The sequence below is a fragment of the Bufo bufo genome, chromosome 6 (genome assembly GCF_905171765.1).
Source record: "Bufo bufo chromosome 6, aBufBuf1.1, whole genome shotgun sequence".
In the NCBI taxonomy this organism is placed as follows: Eukaryota; Metazoa; Chordata; class Amphibia; order Anura; family Bufonidae; genus Bufo; species Bufo bufo.
The window spans coordinates 395,427,839-395,451,541 of NC_053394.1; the positions used below are offsets into that span (position 1 = coordinate 395,427,839).

General features: G+C 43.9%; 1 protein-coding gene across 1 annotated transcript; it reads right to left on the minus strand.

Moving 5' to 3' along the window:
- Nucleotides 1–940: 940 nt before the first annotated feature.
- Nucleotides 941–21,868, minus strand: LOC121003543 (gastrula zinc finger protein XlCGF26.1-like). The gene is made up of 5 exons (XM_040435445.1): nucleotides 21,727–21,868; nucleotides 21,521–21,644; nucleotides 21,343–21,437; nucleotides 20,372–20,540; nucleotides 941–2,413 (listed from the first exon to the last, which is right to left on the minus strand). The coding sequence occupies exons 4-5, from the start codon at nucleotides 20,499–20,501 to the stop codon at nucleotides 978–980; spliced, it is 1,566 nt and encodes a 521-aa protein (XP_040291379.1). The 5' UTR covers nucleotides 20,502–20,540; nucleotides 21,343–21,437; nucleotides 21,521–21,644; nucleotides 21,727–21,868; the 3' UTR covers nucleotides 941–977.
- Between the last annotated feature and the right edge of the window lie 1,835 nt (nucleotides 21,869–23,703).

Consider the following 23,703-nt stretch of genomic DNA (forward strand, 5'->3'; position numbering starts at 1 on the left):
TTTTATTCCGTGTGGTTCCGTATGTATGAGTGTGCCAATCTTCTATCGGGGGTTACACAATTCACTTCTCGTTTTTGCAGAGAATTATGCAAATTACTGGATGTCACATTAGATTTTTCTATTTTTAATCTCGACAATAGTTTCCCAGATTTATTACCATGATCATAGAATTTAAGATAATTTTTTTTCTAATGTTAATATAGTGGCTTGCCACCCTGTATATCATGAGCTGTGAAGAGACGCATGTGTAGAATAGACTGAGGTTCACCAAGAGCCTAAAAGGAGCACGTAAGTCTGTGCCTCACAGTAGAGGACACACCAACCAACAGTTCTTTTCCAGGTGATCCCCCAACTCCAGTCACAACACCTCACTGGGGACGCAGTGAGCGAACACTAAAACAATAGTGTAAAAGAATCAAGTAATCGTAAATATTACAAATATCAACATTCAAGGCCTTTATTTTTATTTTTAGTATTTGCACTTAGCCTATTACAAAGTAACAAAAAGAATATCAGATGCATATAGAAACAAATGGACATTGTTGGTAACAACAAAAAGAACATTTCAATAATTCTCACTAAAGTCAGAATACTGAACTTAAAGGGGTTGTCCGGGTTCAGAGTTGAACCCGGACATCCCTCCATTTTCACCCCGGCAGCCCCCTTGACATGAGCATCGGAGCAGTTTATGCTCCGATGCTCTTCTTAGCCAGGGCAAATGCATTTTTTGGAGATCCGGTGACGTACCGGGGCTCTCCATGGGGCTGCCAGGAAGCCTGGTGACGTCACCGGCACTGATCGGGGGCTTTTTGGCTGCCCTAGCCAGTAAAATGGCTAGGGCAGCACTAAAGCCCGCCCAGCAGAGTCGGTGACGTCACCGAACACACTGCCGGGCGGAAGTTTCCGCCCGGCAGTGTGTTATTGAAAACAAAAGAGTTAATGACACTGACTACCATAAAAACAAGTAAGGGTGGTTACTAACGGGCTAAGAAGGAAGATAGCTTCTCTCTTGTGTGAGCATTTTTATGTGCATTAAGACCTGATTGCTGCTTAAAACATTTCCCACATTCTGAACATGAATATGGCTTCTCTCCTGTGTGAAGATTTTGATGTGCAACAAGAGCTCCTTTCTGCTTAAAACATCTCCCGCATTCTAAACATGAAAATGGCTTTTCTCCTGTGTGAATTCTCTGGTGTACAACAACAGCCGATTTATGCTTAAAACATTTCCCACATTCCGGACAGGAAAATAGCTTCTCTCCAGAGTGAACTCTCTGATGTGTAACAAGATCTGAATTCTGGTGAAAACATTTACCACATTCAGAACAGGAAAATGGCTTCTCTCCTGTGTGAATTTTCTCATGTATAGTAAGAATTGATTTAGTGCGATAACAGTTCCCACATTCAGAACATGAATATGGCCTCTCCCCTGTGTGAATTCTCTGATGTTCAACAAGAATGAATTTATCCCTAAAACATTTCCCACATTCCGAACATGAAAATGGCTTCTCTGCATTGTGAATTCTCTCATGTATATTAAGACGTGATTTATCATTAAAACATTTACCACATTCTGAACATGAAAATGGCTGCTTTCCTGTATGAATTATCTTATGTTTCCGGAGAGATGAATAAGAGTGAAAACATTTTCCACATATGGAACATGAAAATGGCTTCTCTCCTGTGTGAATTCTCTGATGTTTAAGAAAAGATAAATTATAGTAAAAGCATTTCCCACATTCTGAACATGATAATAGCTTTTGCCCTGTGTGAGTTCTCTTATGGGCATCAAGAGCTGATTTGCGGTAAAAACATTTCCCACATTCTGAGCAAGAAAATCGCCTCTCCCTTGTGTGAATTTTCTGATGTGTAATAAGAACTCCTTTCTGCTTAAAACATCTCCCACATTCTAAACATGAAAATGGCCTCTCTCCTGTATGAACTCTCTGGTGTACAACAACAGCCGATTTCTGCTTAAAACATTTCCCACATTCCGAACATGAAAATGGTTTCTCTCCTGTGTGAATTCTTAGATGGTCATCAAGACCTGATTTAAGGTTAAAACATTTCCCACATTCTGAACAAGAAAATGACTTCTTTCCTGTGTGAATTCTCTGATGTTCAACAAAAACCATTTTCTGCTTAAAACATTTACCACATTCTAGACATGAAAATGGCTTCTCTTTTACTTGAGCTGTTTGATGTTTAACACCATTTCTGTAACTTTTATTTTGTGTTACAGTCTGTGATGAATCAGAAGATTTGACCTGTTTAGAAGGATCAAATGATACTTTTTTTCCATGCTTGGATGAAGCTATATCTTGGATATTGGCATGCTCTTCATATGTATCTTGTGTGATACCACAATCATCTGAAGATACCAGCTGTTTCTCTATGTTCCTATTACAGTCATCTGCCAAGAATAAAACACAATAGTTATCTCCCCTTAGTGCCTTTTTCACGGTGGAATTCCCATATAGTGCCAACTTCACAGTTCTGATGCAGCCTTAGTGCCCCCACGGAGCAGTTATGCTGCCTTTGTGCCCCTACAAGGTAGTTATGACCCTTTACTATATTGATGCTTCTTAGTGGCCCCATGCAGAAGCTGTCCCATAGTGCCCCCCTTTACAGTAGTGAAGCTTCAGTACTGTCAATAAAATAAAATAAAGTAATACCTAGCACATCATGCTCTTCCCAGCAGCAGACGTAATGAGATCATCTCTCCTGCTGAGCTAAGGAGAACACACAGACCGGGGGATTATCTCTGGCATGTATGCTCTCCCACTCAGCCCAGCAGGTGTAATAAGATTAGTGCATCACACCTGCTGCTGGGGAGAGTGCAGGCCAGGGAATGAGACCTAGGGTATAATGGATGACAGATAAAGGAGCTGGACTCGGAGGGAGGAATATGAGTAGAATGGCAAGTAGGAATGTCACACATAATGGGGAAGGGACAACACAAGAAAACACACAGAAGGAAATAAACCAGAGTCTAGGCCTCAAAGCGAAGGAAGAGGAATGGTGACCTCCTAGGAATCCCTAGACCTCTCCGTGACTCCTGCCAGTATGAGCAGACCCTGAAGGTGGAAAAACTCATACACCGGAACCTAGGCCCTGGAGACCCAGGAAGTCCTAGGAACGGTGGCAGGGAATAAGACCACTGGTTCTTTCCCAGGTGAAGGACTCAGCATCTCCCTGAGGCCTAGAAACACAACACACAAGTGTCACAACAAAATGCACAACAAAAGCACTTATCTTTAAAGAGAGAATGGAGAAGCCAGTGATCCACAGGAACAACACACCATCTCAACAAACACCAAGCAGGAAATATCAACTGCATGGTAAGCAGTGCGAGAGTGATCTAAATAGAGCCTCAGTGATGACCACAGGCAATACCTGACAAGGGGTGTGGTCATCACTAAACAACAAACTGCAAGGTGAGAACAGAGACTGTCAGATAGCCTCACGTGCTGCCAATCTCCCTGATCTTCTCACATCTGTCATGGGAGGGGCCATGACAAGGAAGCACAGTAAGCTGTCACTGAACATTGCAGAGCTTCTCAACATGATTTAAATGGGGTCCATCTGGCAGTTACACACAGTAGCACTAGCCACTTTTCTAGCAGACACACAGTAACCTAAACAGTTATACATTTAAGACGGAGTTAAATGGGTCTGTTGTAGGTTAAAAGACAAACCATTAAAGAATTTGATGTAAAATATTGTACAGTACTTAGTTATAAGAAATAGACATACATACAGGTGTGCAAAACAGTTATAAAAATAAAAAGGATGAAACAGAAAAGAGTCTTTATACTTGGTACAAGTCCTGGGGATAGTGAGAGAAATCTAAACACAACCCAATGTTGATCCGGATCCTCAAATTGTGTAGACCAGTCAATATCCTCCCTCTTGATTGGCTGTGAGGCTGACTGCAAAGAATTATGGGGAAACCCTGCTGGCGAGGGTCCTGCGATCCTCTCTCTTTCCTGCCCAGTGAACTGAATATGATATTTAAAATTATGAGCGACATGTTGAACCATTCAGCCGAACCAAAATGCCAAAACTTCAGCTTCGTTGGGAAATAGATTTTTGGGGAAATTTGTAATGAATCCAATGAGTTTAGAATTGATTTGCTCATCTCTATGTATAACTAATCTTGTGAATGTCCAGTAACTTTGATGAACTTGGGTGGAAGTAGTCCAATAAGGTCCAGAGAGCAAGCATTAACACATCTAGGATGCTTGAGGAAGAGGGAGAATCCCCAAAAACATTACAGGTGAGCTAATACTGGCCCTCTGGAGTCAGATAAGATAAAACATACACATTGTAACGGGCAGTGGGTGTGGTCAAGATCAGAATAAATTACAGTAGCCAATAGCAATACACAGGAACAAGCAAGGAAAGGAATTTAACTCAATCACCGGCAGTACATGCCAGGATGATTCCTCTCTAATCATTGAGCTAAAATAATTATATTTTTTTATATGGACCAACTTGAAATCCAGAATTTGCTCAAGCTTTAAAAATCAGTTGTGCATTTGAGGGCAGAGGTAACTCATTAGTGCTGAGCAAAGGAACCATTTGAAGCGGAATTTGGTCCAAAGTTTAAGAAGCCTTCTATTTGCAACAAAGCCAAATTTCCTTGCGCTACATGGTAACCACATTCAGAATTAAACCCTTAATTTAGTGATACAGTTATGTTGCGTCCGTATTCTAGGACGGTATAATTTTTTGCCCTCTAGATGTGTGCAGTAGAGCAAAATTGATTACAGCGAATGCCATTTGTACTTATCCCTGTACATGTGTGCATTGTAGCAAAATGTATCATAGCGAATGCCTTTTGTTGGCTGTTGTGTTACATGGTGTCTGTATGACGCCACAGTTAAATACTTCGCACTGTACATGTGTGAAGTGGAACAAAATTGATTACAACGAATGACTTCTGTTAGCTGTTGCGTTACATTGCATCAGTATGATGCTGCAGTTAAATACTTCACCCTGTACATGTTTGCAGTAAAACTCAATTGATTATAGGGAAACTATAGGCCAGTTAGTCTAACATCTGTCATTGGTAAACTGTTTCAAGGTTTTCTAAGAAATGCTATCTTGGAGTACCTCAATGAAAATAAGCAAATAATGCCATATCATCATGCTTCATGAGGGATCGGTCATGTCAGACTAATTTAATCAGTTTCTATGAGGAGGTAAGTTTTAGATTTGACCAAGGTGAATCAATGGATGTTGTATATCTGGACTTCTCCAAAGCAATAAAGTTAGTATATAAAATGAGAATGCTTGGACTGGGAGAAAATGTCTGTATGTGGGTAAGTACCTGACTCAGTGATAAAAAACAGAGGGTGGTTATTAATGGTACACACTCAGATTGGGTCAATGTCACTAGCGGAGTACCTCAGGGGTCAGTATTTGCCCTATTCTCTTCAATATACAGTCAGATCCATAAATATTTGGACATCAACACAATTCTAAAATTTTTGGCTCTATACACCACAACAATGGATTTAAAATGAAACAAACAAGATGTGCTTTAACTGCAGACTGTCAGCTTTAATTTGAGGGTATTTACATCCAAATCAGGTGAACGGTGTAGGAAATACAACAGTTTGCATATGTGCCTCCCACTTGTTAAGGGACCAAAAGTAATGGGACAGAATAATCATCATAAATCAAACTTTCACTTTTTAATACTTGGTTGCAAATCCTTTGCAGTCAATTACAGCCTGAAGTCTGGAACGCATAGACCTCACTAGACGCTGGGTTTCATCCCTGGTGATGCTCTGCCAGGCCTCTACTGCAACTGTCTTCAGTTCCTGCTTGTTCTTGGGGCATTTTCCCTTCAGTATTGTCTTCAGCAAGTGAAATGCATGCTCAATCGGATTCAGGTCAGGTGATTGACTTGGCCGTTGCATAACATTCCACTATTTCCCTTAAAAAACTCTTTGGTTGCTTTTGCAGTATGCTCTGGGTCATTGTCCATCTGCACTGTAAAGCGCCGTCCAATGAGTTCTAAAGCATTTGACTGAATATGAGCAGATAATATTGCCCGAAACACTTCAGAATTCATCCGGCTGCTTTTTTCAGCAGTCACATCATCAATAAATACAAGAGAAACAGTTCCATTGGCAGCCATACATGTCCACGCCATGACACTACCATCACCATGCTTCACTGATGAGGTGGTATGCTTAGGATCATGAGCAGTTCCTTTCCTTCTCCATACTCTTCCCTTCCCATCACTCTGGTACAAGTTGATATTGGTCTCATCTGTCCATAAGATGTTGTTCCAGAACTGTGAAGGCTTTTTTAGATGTCTAATCCGGCCTTCCTGTTTTTTGAGGCTCACCAATGGTTTACATCTTGTGGTGAACCCTCTGTATTCACTCTGGTGAAGTCTTCTCTTGATTGTTGACTTTGACACACATACATCTACCTCCTGGAGAGTGTTCTTGATCTGGCCAACTGTTGTGAAGGGTGTTTTCTTCACCAGGGAAAGAATTCTTCGGTCATCCACCACAGTTGTTTTCCGTGGTCTTCCGGGTCTTTTGGTGTTGCTGAGCTCACTGATGCGTTCCATCTTTTTAAGAATGTTCCAAACTGTTGTTTTGGTCATGCCTAATGTTTTTGCTATCTCTCTGATGGGTTTGTTTTGTTTTTTTCAGCTTAATGATGGCTGTGACAACTCTTTGGATCTCATCTTGAGAGTTGACAGCAACAGATTCCAAATGCAAATAGCACACTTAAAATGAACAATATATATTGTGAGGCAGTGACAGGCCTCATGGTTGTTAGGGGAGATATATGGTAGGATTTGCTGTGTCTTCCCCACAATCACCAGGTCTGAAGCAAGACCAGGTGCAGTAATCACCTGGGGATAAAGGATTCCTCAGAGTGAGAGGGGGTGGTGTCTTGCACACAGAAGCCTGGAATGGTTCTGTGTGGTCTGAGCCGTGAGGGCTGAGAGACCACAAGGCTGGGTTTAGCCTGAGGTTTGGGGAGGGGGGTCCAGCAACATCTAAGGAAGAGGGTCGCACGGTCAGCGTTGGGAAGACTTCTAGACCACTATCCCCCAAGAAACACTGTTGTGGGAGCAGCATGGAGGCTGCTGGAGGTTAGGCTGGGAAAGCAGCATCTGATCACTGGTGTGAACTGTGTTATACAAGGCGAGACAGGGATACGTTATTTGTGTAATAGGTAGTGCCTAGACGGGCAGGTGTTTATTTTGTTTTGTTGATGCTGAAGTACGATAATAAATCACAAATTTGGACCTTAAACTTGGTGTCTGGCGAGGAAGTCTGTGAGAGTGACCCCCTGTAGTAAAGCGATCCCTTACAATAGTTATATATTACAGAGGACAATATACTGTACAGTGCTCCAGACTAAAAAAAATACCTAGTAGCCATTGGCTCCTGAACTGAAAAATTTAGGAGCCAAATCAAATTTTTAGTCGCCAAATCGAAACTGAATCAAAATTTTGCTATCGTGACAACGCTACGCTGATCAGATCGGCGTAGGGTTGTTTTGAAACCAAAATTTTGATTCGCTTTCGTCACCATAAAAAAGTATTTCGATACTCAATACCGCGCAAAAAAAAAAAAAAAAAAACACCAAAAAAAGCCGCGTGCATTTAGCATTTTATGAAACGTTCGGCCCATAATAGAACAGTCCTATGCTATTTTTTGGGGTGACAAGGTGACTAAAAAATGGCGAATGCTCACCGCATAGGAGATACTTTTTAATAATTTAATAGTTTGGACTTTTCGGACGCAGCGCTATGTAATATGTTTATTTATTTAATGTTTATATATTTTATATGTAAAATTGGGAAAGGGGGGATTTAAACTTAATATTTTAGGCTACTTTCACACTAGCGTTTTTCTTTTCCGGCATAGAGTTCCGTCACAGGGGCTCTATACCGGAAAAGAACTGATCGGGCATATCCCCATGCATTCTGAATGGAGAGTAATCCGTTCAGGATGCATCAGGACGTCTTCAGTTCAGTCATTTTGACTGATCAGGCAAAAGATAAAACCACAGCATGCTACGGTTTTATCTCCGGCGAAAAAAACTGAAGATTTGCCTGAACGCCGGATCCAGCATTTTTCCCCATAGGAATGTATTAGTGCCGGATCCGGCATTCAGAATACCGGAATGCACCCGCACTAAATCCGGACCCATTCACTTCTATGGGGCTGTGCACATGAGCGGTGATTTTCACACATCACTTGTGCGTTGCGTGAGAATCGCAGCATGCTCTATATTCTGCGTTTTTCACGCAACGCAGGCCCCATAGAAGTTAATGGGGCTGCGTGAAAATCGCAAACAAGTGCGGATGCGGTGCGATTTTCACGCACGGTTGCTAGGAGATGATTGGGATGGAGACCCGATGATTATTATTTTCCCTTATAACATGGTTATAAGGGGAAATAATAGCATTCTGAATACAGACTGCTAAGTAGAAGGTCAATATAATAAACATTGGTGGCGCAGTGCGCCCCCCCAACACCCCAATATAATAAACATTGGTGGCGCAGTGTGCCCCCCCAACACCCCAATATAATAAACATTGGTGGCGCAGTGTGCCCCCCCAACACTCCAGTATAATAAACATTGGTGGCGCAGTGCGCCCCCCCATCACCCCAATATAATAAACATTGGTGGCGCAGTGTGCCCCCCCATCACCCCAATATAATAAACATTGGTGGCGCAGTGTGCCCCCCCATCACCCCAATATAATAAACATTGGTGGCGCAGTGCGCCCCCCCATATAATAAACATTGGTGGCGCAGTGCGCCCCCCCCATATAATAAACATTGGTGGCGCAGTGCGCCCCCCCCCCATCACCCCAATATAATAAACATTGGTGGCGCAGTGTGCCCCCCCCCCCCAATATAATAAACATTGGTGGCGCAGTGCGCCCCCCCCATATAATAAACATTGGTGGCGCAGTGCGCCCCCCCCCATCACCCCAATATAATAAACATTGGTGGCGCAGTGTGCCCCCCCCCCCCAATATAATAAACATTGGTGGCGCAGTGGGAAGTGCCAATAAGGGTTAAAAAATAAAAAAATAATTTACTCACCTCCTCCAGTTGATCCGTAGCTGCCGGTCTCCTGTACTTACTTCTTTCTTCAGGACCTGTGGTGACATCACTGTGCTCATCACATGATACATCACCATGGTAATGGGCCATGTGATGAGCTCAGTGATGTCACCACAGGTCCTGAAGAAAGAAGTAAGTACAGGAGACCGGCAGCTACGGATCAACTGGAGGAGGTGAGTAAATTTTCTTTTATTATTTTTAACCCTCATTGGCACTTCCCACTGAGCCACCAATGTTCATTATACTGGGGGGGGGGCGCACTGTGCCACCAACGTTAATTATACTGGGGAAGGGGGGGGCGCACTGTGCCACCAACGTTTCTTATACTGGGGGGGGGGGGCGCACTGTGCCACCAACGTTTCTTATACTGGGGAAGGGGGGGGGCGCACTGTGCCACCAACGTTTCTTATACTGGGGGGGGGGGCGCACTGTGCCACCAACGTTTCTTATACTTGGGGGGGGGCGCACTGTGCCACCAACGTTTCTTATACAAATACAGGAGGCGGGTGCCGGAATCAAATAGCTGGCACCCGACCTTTGTGACAGGGAGCTGCGATCAGCTACAATTAACCCCTCAGGTACCGCACCTGAAGGGTTAACTCAACTGCAGCTGATCGCAGCTCCCTGTCATAGAGGTCGGGTGTCGGCTATTTGATTCCGGTACCCGCCTCCTGTATTTGTATTACAGGTCAGTTATCTTCATTGGTGGCGCAGTGGCCACAGCCCCTCCCCTCCTCCTCCCGTCTCTTCTTATTGGTGGAGGCGGCGGCAGCAGCAGCACAGGGGGGAGGGAGAGACTCCTCCTGCGCTGCTGAGAATGATCATCTCCTGTGCCGCCGCTGTATTGAGCAGAGCTGCGGCGGCGGGTCTAGTCGCAAATGGCGACAAGACTAAAAAGTCTTGTCGCCATTTGTAAATTCTAAGTCGCATTGGCGACCATTTTGGTCGCCATCTGGAGCCCTGCTGTATATATACTACAGAGGACAGTACTGTATATTCAGACTACAGAGGATAGTGTATTGTATATACTAATTACAGAGGACAGTATATATACTACAGAGGGGAGTATATACATACACACACACTAGAGAGGACAGTAGGACTGCATACTGCTACAGATGGATCTGGATAAATGGGAGGCTTGGGCAGAAAAGTGGCAGATGAGGTTTAACATTCATGAGAAGGAATAATGCAAGTCACCTGTACATACTAAATGGTAAAACAATGGGTAACACCGACTTGAAAGAGGACTTTTAGTGGACAGTAAACTTTAGAAACCAGTGCCAGGCAGCTGCTGCCAAGGCCAATAAGATAATGGGTTGCATCAAAATGGGCATAGATGTCAGTGATGAGAACATAGTCCTGCCACTTTACAAATCATTAGTCAGACCACACATGGAGTACTGTGTAACAGTTCTGGGTTTCTGTGAACAAGGCAGATATAGTAGAGCTGGAGAGGGTTCAGAGGAGGGCAACTAAAGTAATAACTGGAATGGTTGGACTACAATACCAGAAAGATTACCAAAATTAGGGTTATTCACCTAAAAAATAAAAAATTACTAAGGGGGAGATCTAATAACTATGTATAAATATATCAGGGGTCAGTACAGAGTTCTCTTCCATCATCTATTTATCCCCAGGACTGTGACTGTCGAGGGGACGTCCTCTGCGTCTGGAGGAAAGAAGGTTTCTACACAAACATAGAAGAGGATTCTTTATGGTAGCAGAGCAGTGAGACTATGGAACTCTCTGCCTGAGGAGGTGGTGATGGTGAGTTCACTAAAGGAATTCAAGAGGGGCCTAGATATTTTTTCTGGAGGGTAATAATATTACAGATTATAGTCACTAGAGATGGGTTGTTGATCCAGGGAGTTATTCTGACTGCCTGATTGAAGTCAGAAGTTTTTTTTCCTTAAATTGAGGAAAATTGGCTTTTACCTCACATGTTTTTTTTTTGTCTTCCTCTGGATTAACTTGCAGGATAACAGACTGAACTAGATGGACAGATGTCTTTGTCAGCCTTACACACTATGTCACTATGTTACTATATATGTTACCATGAATGCCTTATGTTAGCTTTTGTGTTACATAGTGTCAGTATTAGGCAACAGTAAAATATTTAAGCCTGTATGTGTGAAGTGGAGCAAAATTTATCATAGCGAATGCCTGTATACAGTTGTTATACATTACAGCCAGCAGACAGTTGGGTGGGCCTTCCAAAGGAACATGAAGTGGCAAAAATGATGCTGTAGCTGGCACAAGTAGCAGCAGAAGAAGTAGTGGTGGTAGCAGCAGCCACAGCAACAGGCCATAGCTGCCAGTGTCATCCAGTGGTCCTGTTTTGACCAACAATCCAGTTGTACTGGAATGGTTGACTCTCTCTTCAACATCATATCAAGTGACAACAAATACACACAGCCAGCAAATCGGTGGGTTCTTCTGACACTACGCTTAGTTGGCATGGCCCAATACTGCCTCTATGCAACCTGCCCTGAACCTGTCTCTTGCTTTTGCTGCTCGGTATGTTAGCCAATTAATTAAATTAATGATAGCCGGAGGCTCTGCTCCGCTTTTCAGTGACTATGACCTTTGGGGGGACAGTTGGCAGTTACAGGACAGGACAGACTTGGAGCAAAGGTCCGCTGTGGACTCCTTTAGACATGCAACTATGGATGATGGGAGCATATGTGGGAGCACATGTTGTGAGAGGTCAGGGACGTGCGCAAGAGTCAGATGAAGATGGCTCTCAAAAATATGTAGATGATGATGTATCTGATCGCACGTGGGAGCTGGATGAACAGCGGACATAGTCATCAACAGGAGGTGAGGGTGGACGCGTGCCCGAGAGACAGCAGAGTGGAAGCAGTGGGAGATCTAGAGCCAAACGTGGGAAGGGTACACCTTCGGCTACTCAGGAGACTACCTCTGAGGAACACACTAGCAGTGCACAGGTTAATCAAATCAGCGGCAGGCATCATGCAAAGGTGGAGGGTAAAACGCTGTACATGTGTAAAAACTGTGCCACTCATTTAGTGGTACAGCCTGATGCAGCAACCGCTGCATCTCCCACTGGGCCGCACCCACTCTCCAGCAGTCAGGCCTCGTCAACGTCAGCAGAAGTTGTTCTTTCCCATTGGTTTCAATGTCGTCTATTGCTCCTGATAGTTCTCCTCCTCCTCGTCACTTGTTTCAACAGCAATCGATCACCAAGGTGATTTCAAAAAGACAACAGTATGTGTGCACAACGGTGCAGAAGATGAACGTGCAAGTTGCTGGTATTACAGTCCCTCCCTTTTCAGGTTGTTGACTATTTTGCTGGCTTTACTTCAGCCAAATCATCCTTTGCATTTTCCATGTCTGAGAAAAGTCAGCAAGATGTAGAGAAAGGAGGAGCTGGATATTATTGAGCAAAATGTATATAGTGGTCAACTATTGACCCCATGTGGCCCCTCTATGTAATTCTCATACAAAAGGGGCCTTTTCAGCAGTTTACAACAGCAATAATTTGCATATTGTGCTATGCACCTAACCAGCCAAACCCCACATCAGCAACAGCCCCTGTTTGACATATTTTTGACATATTACCGTATTTTTCGCCCTATAAGTCACACTTTCCACCCCCCAAAAGTGGGGGGAAAAATAGCAATGCGTCTTATGGTGGCGAATGCTGCGACCGTCGGGTGTATGGCTGAGAGGGAGGAGGGGCTGGGGGCCGGCATCTGTTTCTGTAATGGCAGCGGGGCCCGGTGCAGTCACTGTATTCTACTACACCGGGCCCCGCTCACTGTAGTATACGGTAATCATATCTAAATTGTGGGTATTGTTAAAGTATTCAAATCCTCTTAAATCCAGTGCTGTACTACTTACTACTAACTTCTTGGCAGTCAGGAGGGCGGGCGGGCGCTCGCAGCGTAGCTCACTACGTCACGCGCCTGCTCCGCCCACTTTATGAATGAAGCAGGCGGAGCAGGCGCGTGACGTAGTGAGCTACGCTGCGAGCGCCCGCCCGCCCGGCCTCCTGACTGCCAAGAAGTTAGTAGTAAGTAGTACAGCACTGGATTTAAGAGGATTTGAATACTTTAACAATACCCACAAGTTAGATATAAGTATACTACAGTGAGCGGGGCCCGGTGTAGTAGAATACAGTGACTGCACCAAGCCCCGCTGCCATTACAGAACCAGATGCCAGCCCCCATTCACTACACAGGGACACTGTTATGGGGGATCTGTGGATGACACATTAGATAAGATTCTATATATGTGTCATCCACAGATGCCCCCACAATGATCCCCCATAACAGTGCCATCCACAGATGCCCCCATAACAGTGCCATCCACAGATGCCCCCATAACAGTGCCATCCACAGATGCCCCCATAACAGTACCATCCACAGATGCCCCCATAACAGTGCCATCCACAGATCCCCCATAACAGTGCCATCCACAGATCCCCCATAACAGTGTCACCCACAGACCACCATTAGTTCAAAACCCACCAAAAGCACACCTTTTGGTTCAAAATATTTATTTACCTCCTCAAAAACCTAGGTGCGTCTTATGGGCCGGTGCGTCTTATAGGGCAAAAAATACGGTATATGGCAGCTACTAGTTTTCAGGCTCCTGTCCCTTATGGCAATAATCCAGCGGCCATGTTTGATCCATCCACCATGTTCGGCCACTCTGGTTTTAACCCCAATACATTTTTTAAGTGAAATACCACCCGGTTAATAGTATATATTTCTAAAGATTTCGATTTTACACATGGAATATGGAAATATATATATATTTTTTAAAGGAATTCATATCTACAGTGTTAGGGCTAATGACCGCTAGCCAGCCATGCCCGTGCTGCGGTTCGCAATGCATGGGCACCGGCCGTGTAGCTGCCATTTGCAGATGTGGACCATTCGCTTGAATAATAATAATCTTTCCATTCTGAATTTTTATTTTTTTTTAAATAAAGAACATGTTACATTTTTAAACGGTGCGGAAGGACGGACTGAAATCCCACGGGAACACGCCAGAATGCTTCCGTAAGCTTCCTTTCATCCGCCCCCAAACCTTCCGGATTACAGACCCTGTTTGGGGCTTCATATGCCTGTGTGCATGAGCCCTTAAAAAATCATTTCTGTACTCTTCCAAGTCAGGATCTCATTCATTGCTACCAAGTTCCTCAATTACTCCTACTAGCAACACACTCATTTTATTGCAAGTGAGCCAGGATCCAGGAGTCCAGCCGTACCAAGGTAGGAGACACCATTGACACTATTACTGCTACCACACAGAGACATTATACCACTCTGGCATTCCTAACCTGGTACGTGAGTTGCAACACCTTAAGGCCTCTTTCAGACGGGTGTTGCGGCAAAATGTGCGGGTGCGTTGCGGGAACACGCAGGATTTTTCCGCGCGAGTGCAAAACATTGTAATACGCTTTGCACTCGCGTGAGAAAAATCGCGCATGTTTGGTACCCAAACCCGAACTTCTTCACAGAAATTCGGGCTTGGGATCGGGGTTGTGTAGATTGTATTATTTTCCCTTATAACATGGTTATAAACGGGAAAATAATAGCATTCTGAATACAGAATGCATAGTACAATAGCGCTGGAGGGGTTAAAAAAAAATAATAATAATTTAACTCACCTTAGTCCACTTGATCGCGCAGCCCGGCATCTCCTTCTGTCTCCTTCTTTGCTGAACAGGACCTGTGGTGAGAATTCATTGCAGGAACAGGACCTGTGGTGACGTCACTCCGGTCATCACATGATCCATCACCATGGTAAAAGATCATGTGATGACCGGAGTGACATCACCACAGGTCCTGTTCCTGCAATGAATGCTCACCACAGGTTCTGTTCAGCAAAGAAGGAGACAGACGAGATGCCGGCAGCGCGAGCAAGTGGATTAAGGTGAGTTAAATTTTTTATTTTTTTAACCCCTCCAGCGCTATTGTACTATGCATTCTGTATTCAGAATGCTATTATTTTCCCTTATAACCATGTTATAAGGGAAAATAATAATGATCGGGTCTCCATCCCGATCGTCTCCTAGCAACCGTGCGTGAAAATCGCACCGCATCCGCACTTGCTTGGGGCCTGCGTTGCGTGAAAAATGCAGAATATAGAGCATGCTGCGATTTTCACGCAACGCACAAGTGATGCGTGAAAATCACCGCTCATGTGAACAGCCCCATAGAAATGAATGGGTCCGGATTCAGTGCGGGTGCAACGCGTTCAACTCACGCATCGCATCCGCGCGGAATACTCGCCCCTGTGAAAGGGGCCTAAAGGGCCCTGCGACAGTACCCTACGCACGCTGCAATTGGCGTCACAAACAAAAACCATAGACTATTATACTCATCTCCTGACCCACTGCATAATTGGTGTCCGTGTAACTGCACCCACGGTCCGGCTCACTGCAATAGCAATAACTTTTCTAATTATCCATTCATATGAGGGTTTATTTTTAGGGCATAAGTTGCACTATTTAACCTCAGCTCCCCTAGCTTAAACCCCCTTAATGACCAGACAATTCTGCACTACACTACTTTCACGGTTTATTGCTCGGTCATACAACTTACCACCCAAATGAATTTTACCTCCTTTTCTTCTCACTAATAGAGCTTTCATTTGGTGGCATTTCATTGCTGCTGACATTTTTACTTTTTTTGATATTAATCAAAATTGACCGAAGTTTTGCAAAAAAATGACATTTTTCACTTTCTGTTGTAAAATTTTTCAAATAAAACTACATTTCTATAAAAAAAAAATCAAAATTTATTGTTCTACATGTCTTTGATAAAAAAAAATGCAATAAGTGTATATTTATTGGTTTGGGTAAAAGTTATAGCGTTTACAAACTATGGTGCAAAAATGTGAATTTACGCACTTTGACTTTCTGAGCACCTGTCAAGTTTCCTGAGGTTCTACAATGCCCAGACAGTAGAAACACCCCACAAATGACCCCATTTCGGAAAGTAGACACCCTAAGGTATTTGCTGATGGGAATAGTGAGTTCATGGAAGTTTTTATTTTTTGTCACAAGTTAGCAGAAAATGAATTTTTTTTTTTTCTTACAAAGTCTCATATTCCACTAACTTGTGACAAAAAATAAAATTTTACATGAACTCACCATACCCCTCACGGAATACCTTGGGGTGTCTTCTTTCTAAAATGGGGTCACTTGTGGGGTATTTATACTGCCCTTGCATTTTAGGTGCCCTAAAGTGTGAGAAGTAGTTTGGAATCCAAATGCATAAAAATGCCCTGTGAAATCCTAAAAGTATTCATTGGAATTTGGGCCCCTTTGCGCACATAGGCTGCAAAAAAGTGTCACACATGTGGTATCGCCGTACTCAGAAGAAGTAGGGCAATGTGTTTTGGGGTGTATTTTTACATATACCCATGCTGGGTGAGATAAATCTCTCTGTAAAAGACAACTTTTCCCATTTTCTTTATACAAAGTTGTCATTTTACAGAGATATTTCTACCACACAGTATGGGTATATGTAAAAATACACCCCAAAACACATTGCCCTACTTCTCCTGAGTACGGCGATACCACATGTGTGACACTTTTTTGCAGCCTAGGTGCACAAAGGGGCCCAAATTCCAATGAGTATCTTTAGAAATTCACAGGGCATTTTTTACACATTTGGATTCCAAACTACTTCTCACGCTTTAGGGCCCCTAAAATGCCAGGGCAGTATAAATACCCCACAAGTGACCCCATTTTGGAAAGTAGACACCCCAAGGTATTCCGTGAGTGGCATGGCGAGTTCCTAGAATTATTTTTTTTGCATAAGTTTAGCGGAAAATGATTTATTATTATTTTTTTCTCTTAAAAAGTCTCATATTCCACTAACTTGTGACAAAAAATAAAATTTTACATGAACTCGCCATGCCCCTCACGAAATACATTGCGGTGTCTTCTTTCCAAAATGGGGTCACATGTGGGGTATTTATACTGCCCTGGCATTTTAGGGGCCCTAAAGCATGAGAAGAAGTCTGGAATATAAATGTCAAAAAGATTTTACGCATTTGGATTCCGTGAGGGGTATGGTGAGTTCATGTGAGATTTTATTTTTTGTCACAAGTTAGTGGAATATGAGACTTTGTAAGAAAAAAAAACAATTTCCGCTAACTTGTGCCAAAAAAATAAATCTTCTATGAACTCGCCATGCCCCTCAAAAGTGATCTTTATAGCGCCGCAGCGATTTTACTGTGTTTTTGCAGTGATCAGAAAAAAAAAATTCTGTTACTGCGGTGGGGCGGACTGAACGCAAGTGTGCGCACAAGATCAGGCCTGATCGGGCGAACACTGCGTTTTTTGTAGAGCCTATAGAACATGTCCTATTCTTGTCCGCAATTGCGGACAAGAAAAGGCATTTTCTATATAGTTCTGTCAATGTGCGGATCCGCAAAATGCGGAAAGCACATTGCCGGTGTCCGTGTTTTGCGGAACCGCGGTGTCCGTGTTTTGCGGATCCGTGGATCCGCAAAACACGTACGGACGTCTGAATGGAGCCTTACAGGGGGGTGATCAGGGAGTCTATATGGGGTGATCAGGGGTTAATAAGGGGTTAATAAGTGACAGGGGGGGGGGGGTGTAGTGTAGTGATTGGTGCTACTTACAGAGCTGCCTGTGTCCTCTGGTGGTCGATCCAAGCAAAAGGGACCACCAGAGGACCAGGTAGCAGGTATATTAGACGCTGCTATCAAAACAGCATCTAATATACCTTTTTGGGGTTAAAAAAAATCACATCTACAGCCTGCCAGCGAATGATCGCTGCTGGCAGGATGTAGATCATCTTCTTAGCTGCGCATCGCTGTGTGTGCGCACGCGTTCACGCGAAATCTCGCCTCTCGCGAGATGGCGCGCCGATGCGTCAACGAGGAATAACCCGGCCGCTCGCAGGACGCATCCCTGCGTTAGGCGGTCGGGAGCTGGTTAAAGGGCACCATTCAATTTATCAAGGGAAAAATAAAAACGATACCAAACTTGTGGGTTTGTTTTACTACATAAAAAAAACAAAAACTTAGCATCACCATTTTTTAACAGTGTTGAGCGAATCAAAGCATCTGAAGTGGAATTTGATCCGACGTTTAGTCTTGTGAGAAATCAGAAATTAATTTCTACTGTAAAAAACCTTTGTACCGGACCACTTGGAACCGAACCAGAGTTCGGTACAAAGGTTTTCTACAGTAGAAATTAATTTCCAGAGTTATTACACAAAGTATCACAAGACTTTGCAAAGTAATAACTTCAGCTCATCGGAGCTAATACATTCTAATACTGTACAGAGCGCCCATTCTGTACAGTATTAAAACAAAGTTTTATGCAAATCGACCTCGGATAATGGATAACTTTTTTCCTAAAATGACAGCTACACGTGTTACAAAATGAAAGTAAAAAGCCCTGTAACACCCATAAGGCAATGCAGCCAGCCAATCAACAACCCCTGTGATGTCACAGCAGTTTAAAAGCCTTATACCGCATGGTCTTTGCCATTTCACTGTGAGCTGAGCATAGGAACAGATGTGACAAGTGCTAGTGACAGTATTTAATAAAGCTTAAAATGTAGAATCTTGGATAGGGAAACTGCAGGGACAGTGCACGGAGACTGCAGGGATCCATAGGAGACTGCCAACTTTGTATAAATCCCTGCACAGAGCTATCGAATTGAACAGTGTCCACCTTGTTTAATAGATAAGCAATTCCATTAGACCTTGATTCTCAAGTTGGGTTGAATAATTTGTGCAATTGAATTGTTATTGGGATGCCCACCTTGTTACATAGATAAGCAATTCTATTACGCCTTGATTCTCAAATTGGGGTGAATAAGATGTCTATTTTTACTGTGCCTTGTGCACAGCACAGCAGGGAGCTTACCATGGCAGCCATAGAAAGCTTCAAAAACATCCAGGCTGTCATGATAAGCCATCGGAGCCCCGCAATTTCAATGTAGGGGCTCAGATCAGAAGGCAGAGGAAGCCGCATCTCACAGCCTTACCTCACAGATGCATCGATCGGAGTTGATTGCGGCGTCTGAGGGGTTAAATGACGGCATCGCTATTCCCCTCGATTGTGGCCGAGTGCATATGGAGTGGGCTCACTGCACCAGCCCTCTCCATACATTCCCGAAGCCACATGACAAACGGGTATACTTGATTCATAGCAATTCGTGACTAATTGAAAACAAATAACATTTTTGGGCAAAATTTTGTGAATCGGCCAAATCAAATTTTTCAAAACTTCGTCCTAGTTACCATGATAGAGGGAGTAGCAGGTGTGGCTAAGATGTGCAGATGAAACTGTCAAGCACCTAGTTTCAGTCTTTGGCATGTGGGAGGGACATAAAATCCTGATGGCAGCACAGTTATCACCACTTGTTGACACTGAGCTACAAGTCAGATGTACAACTACAGGAGTTCCATTGACCTCACTTCACCTCTTTCAAAGGCTATCATGGAGCACAACAAGACACAGCAATGGAGGCTGCAGTGGTGGTCTATCCTATTCAGCAATGTGAAATGCATGTGTCTCGGATACAATGAGAGCAAGAGATGGATCTGAAGACCACATGGGCAACGCCATGAAAAAGCCTTCACAAAAGACTGCCACACCCGTCCCACTCCTGGGATTATGGTGTGGGGTGGCATATTGTACAGTAGCCAGGCCCCTCTATTTCTGGTACACTTACAGCTTAACATTACATTCATTTGGCCGTGGAACCAGTGGTACAGTCATTCCTCCAAAATGTCCAAAGGAGCTGTTTTTCAACAAGACAGCACAAAGCTGCATGTTGCTCATTCTACTGTGAGCAGCCTGCATGGCCTACATGTGCTACCATGTCCTGCAGTGTTTCAGGACTTGTCTCTCATCGGGCAGCAATTGCAAAGTTAGATACCATCAGCAGATCTTCCTAATTTGCTTGCCCAAATGCATTCAGCATGGCAGAACATTCCTCAGACAATCATTAGTAACCGTCTATTACATAGTGGCTGTACTTGGCATTGCAGCTCAGACCCATTTTACTGAATCAGACGGAGCTGCGCCCATATGACCGATCACCTATAACGCTATCACATTTTCATTAATATTTAAATTAAAATTTTAACTGAATCTGTGAATATAATGCTATAAAGACTGAAAGACAGAACCTAAAAATGCAACATAAAATAGTAGTATCCAGTAAAGGAGTAGAATCTGTGGGTCTTCTCTGCTTTACTTAGTGGTCACTACTCACCTGGGCGGTTATCTGTAGGGATGTCCTCTGTACTCTGCTCATCACCCCTCACATATGTCTCTGTAGGATTAATATTGTTCAGATCTTCACCCGGATTCACAAGCTGTGAAAGAAATATTGTAGAAGTCATCAGACGGTTGGAGAAGTCGTGTGGAAGGTTTTATATGACCTGAAAAGATCAGTAATTAGAATGAGGACCAAAAGTGACCGGACAGCAGGAGTTATCTGACCCAAATATCTGTATAAATCCAATCTGATTGCTGAGTTATTCCAACCAGAAGTTTGTAATGCAGAAATGTGTAACTGTGCTGTCAATCAACTAATTAACAAGCAAAACTATTCTTCATCGGGTGGGTTCATCATTCATGCAGCACATTAGATCATTGTTTCTAGACATCAGACTGTGATGTGTGAACAGCGATCTGCTGCCCAGAAGCAATGAATCTGTAGCAGAAGCCATCGCTCATACAGTCGAGGAGATTGCAGCATGTAAAAGCAGGAGAGAACACATCAGGTGAGAACTGACAACAACAGAACTCCTTTCTCTGTGCATAGTGCAACTCAGTGTGAAATTCAAGGCAGGCTATAGGAAGGGAATAGCCATCTAGAGATCTAAAGATGCATTGTAGGAGAGGCAAAAGCTGACAATTTGGGCACAACTCAATGCTGGTTGACAAGTTGCAGTATCACACAGTCTCAGCTGAGGACTGCTCTGAGAACTGTAGTCCCACCTGTGTGCAACCACAAAAGTCTGCAGCAGTTCACAGAGAAGGCCAATGTAAAAGTCGCCATGGGCAGAAAATTGTGAGAACCAGAAAGCTATGGTCAGCTGTAATCCTGCCATCTCCACCTTTCTCATTATACAAGGATAAAACATATAATACTGGTGGATAAAACAAGACTGAACACAGGATCTTCACAGCCTTCTACAGATCATAGGGGACATTTCATGAGATCTTATCTCTATCTACCTGATCATCCTGTGGGACATTGTGAGATTCTTCTGAACCATCCTGTGGAAGAAGAGGACTGGGACATCTCTCCGGTGTTCTTCTCTCTTCCTTAACTGTAATAAACACATCCATTGACCGAATTCATCCCTTACATACAGATAATGAGAGGACATGTTTATTTAGTCGTGTCTATTACCTGGGGATGTGAGAGGCCGGTGATTCTCCATCATGACGTCCTTGTACATATCTTTGTGTCCTTCTAAATACTCCCACTCCTCCATGGAGAAATAGACTGTGACATCCTGACACCTTATAGGAACCTGACAACACAATGATACAGTCATCACCCAGATCCCTTCATAGCGTTCCTGTATAATGTCCCAGCATTCCCAGCAGTGTCACCTCTCCAGTCAGCAGCTCAATCATCTTGTTGGTGAGTTCTAGGATCTTCTCTCTATTGATTTCCTCATGTATCAGGGGGTGAGGTGGAGACCCCGTGATTGGGCTTAGGGTTCTTCCCCATCCTTCAGACACAGGGGCCTGACAGCGCTCACTAGAGGTCTTCTTCACTACAGTGTAGTCCTGGATATGGAGAGACACAGTAATAACTATCACTCCATACATGTCCTAGGCCCCTCACTTCTCCAGTCATGTTCATCTGTTAGTAACATAGATAAGATGATGTAATGTGACATCATCAGAACCTCTCACCTCTCCAGTAAGCCGGAAGAGGATCTCTAGGGAAAGATTTATTATACTCTCCGCCATCTTGTCCCTGTCCATTCTTGACAGGTCAATCAGGAGAAGGATCTTATATAGAAGATCTCCACTGAGCGGATCCTATATTGTAGGAACCTGAATGGGAAGAAGATGAGACAATGTAAAATACCAGAAGGTTGCAACTGTAGCCGTGCTGGAAGAGGAAGTAAAGGACCTGTAATGATGTCACCGACACTCGGCACCCCTGCTGATCAGCTGGTTGAAGAGAAGGCTGACTTCTCCTCATTATTCACCTGCTCGCCGTCGAATTTGCAGCGCCACGCAGTGGAATTGCCTTAGCTCCTTCCTATACACTTGAATATGACAGAGACGTCCATAGAAGTGAATGGGACGTCTTAGGTGTAATTACACAGCGCGGTGCTGCGATGTCGACCAGGTAAACAATGAGGAAAACCTACATATGTGGGATAGGGGATAACTATCTGATCTGTGGGGGTCTGACGGCTGGGACCCATGTGATCCTGAGAACAACGTCCTGTGTTCCCCCCGGGCTGATGGAGCGGCACCTGCGATTCCATCCTTTCTCTACGGGACTGCCGGACACAGCCGCGCACAGCGCTCTCAGCTAATTCTGGCGTTTCCACAGAGAACAAGTACAGCAGCAGAGCGAGCTTCTCCACCAGAATGGGGAAACAGACCCCTCCTCTCAAGATCAGAGTTACCGTATTGTTTTGAATTTAAGATGCACCTAGGATTTAGAGGAAGAAAATTTTAAAAAATATATATTTTCCATCAGACCTCGGAGTAGACCTCCAATCCTTATCAGACCCCCAACCTCCATCGGCCACACATCAGAGATTGAAAAACCCCAAAAAACAAACCTCTGCTGCTCTTCCCGCACCTCCATTAGCATTCGCTGTATAAGACACTACAATTTTTCCACCACTTTTATTGCATCTTAAAGAGCGAGAAATACGGTAATTATCAAAAAAAATGATATATATATATAGCCAGACGTCCGGTTTTTAGACTCCTGGTTCTCCGTCAGGCACAAGGCCAGGACGGACGGACAGAAGTCCTCCTTTTTTGTGGTTATTGGCGACTCTCGCCGAGACTAGTACGGGACACTTTAAGTTTCACTCACAATGATCCGGATCACGCAGAGCGCACTGACGTCACACGTTTGTCAGCGCTTCCTGCAGCGCACCGGTCAATTCTGCTTTGTGCAGGAAGTGGAAGGAACAGAATCTGAGGAGAGGTACTCATACACTGGTCTGACTTGTGCTGTGGCTGCTAGCCAGGGATTGCTGAAAGAAGGGAAGGCGCTGCTGATTTTGAAAGGGGTTAATAATAACTACTGTGGGAACAGCTAAGGGGGGAATAAGTAAATATTGTGAAGAGGGGACTAAAAGGGGTTAATAAATACTGTGAATGGGGGACTGCTGATTTTGCTGAAAGTGGTTAAAACTACTGTGAAGGGCCTTCACATTAAGCCCTTTCAGCAGTCCCCCCCTACACAGTAGTCATTAACCCCTCAGCAGTCCCCCCTTCAGTGAAGCAGGGACTGCTGAAAGGGGTTAATAAATACTGTGAATGGGGGACTGCTGAAAGGGGTTAATAACTACTGTGAAGGGGGGGACTGCTAAAAGGGGGGATAAG

What these genes read in the sequence shown, in the direction of transcription:
- LOC121003543 (XM_040435445.1), bottom strand. Translation starts at nt 20,501, where the DNA reads ATGACTTCTACAATATTTCTTTCACAGCTTGTGAATCCGGGTGAAGAT. An exon ending in CCCTACAGATAACCGCCCAG is followed by an intron (nt 2,414 to 20,371) that starts GTGAGTAGTGAC and finishes TATTCTTGGCAG; the next exon opens with ATGACTGTAATAGGAACATA.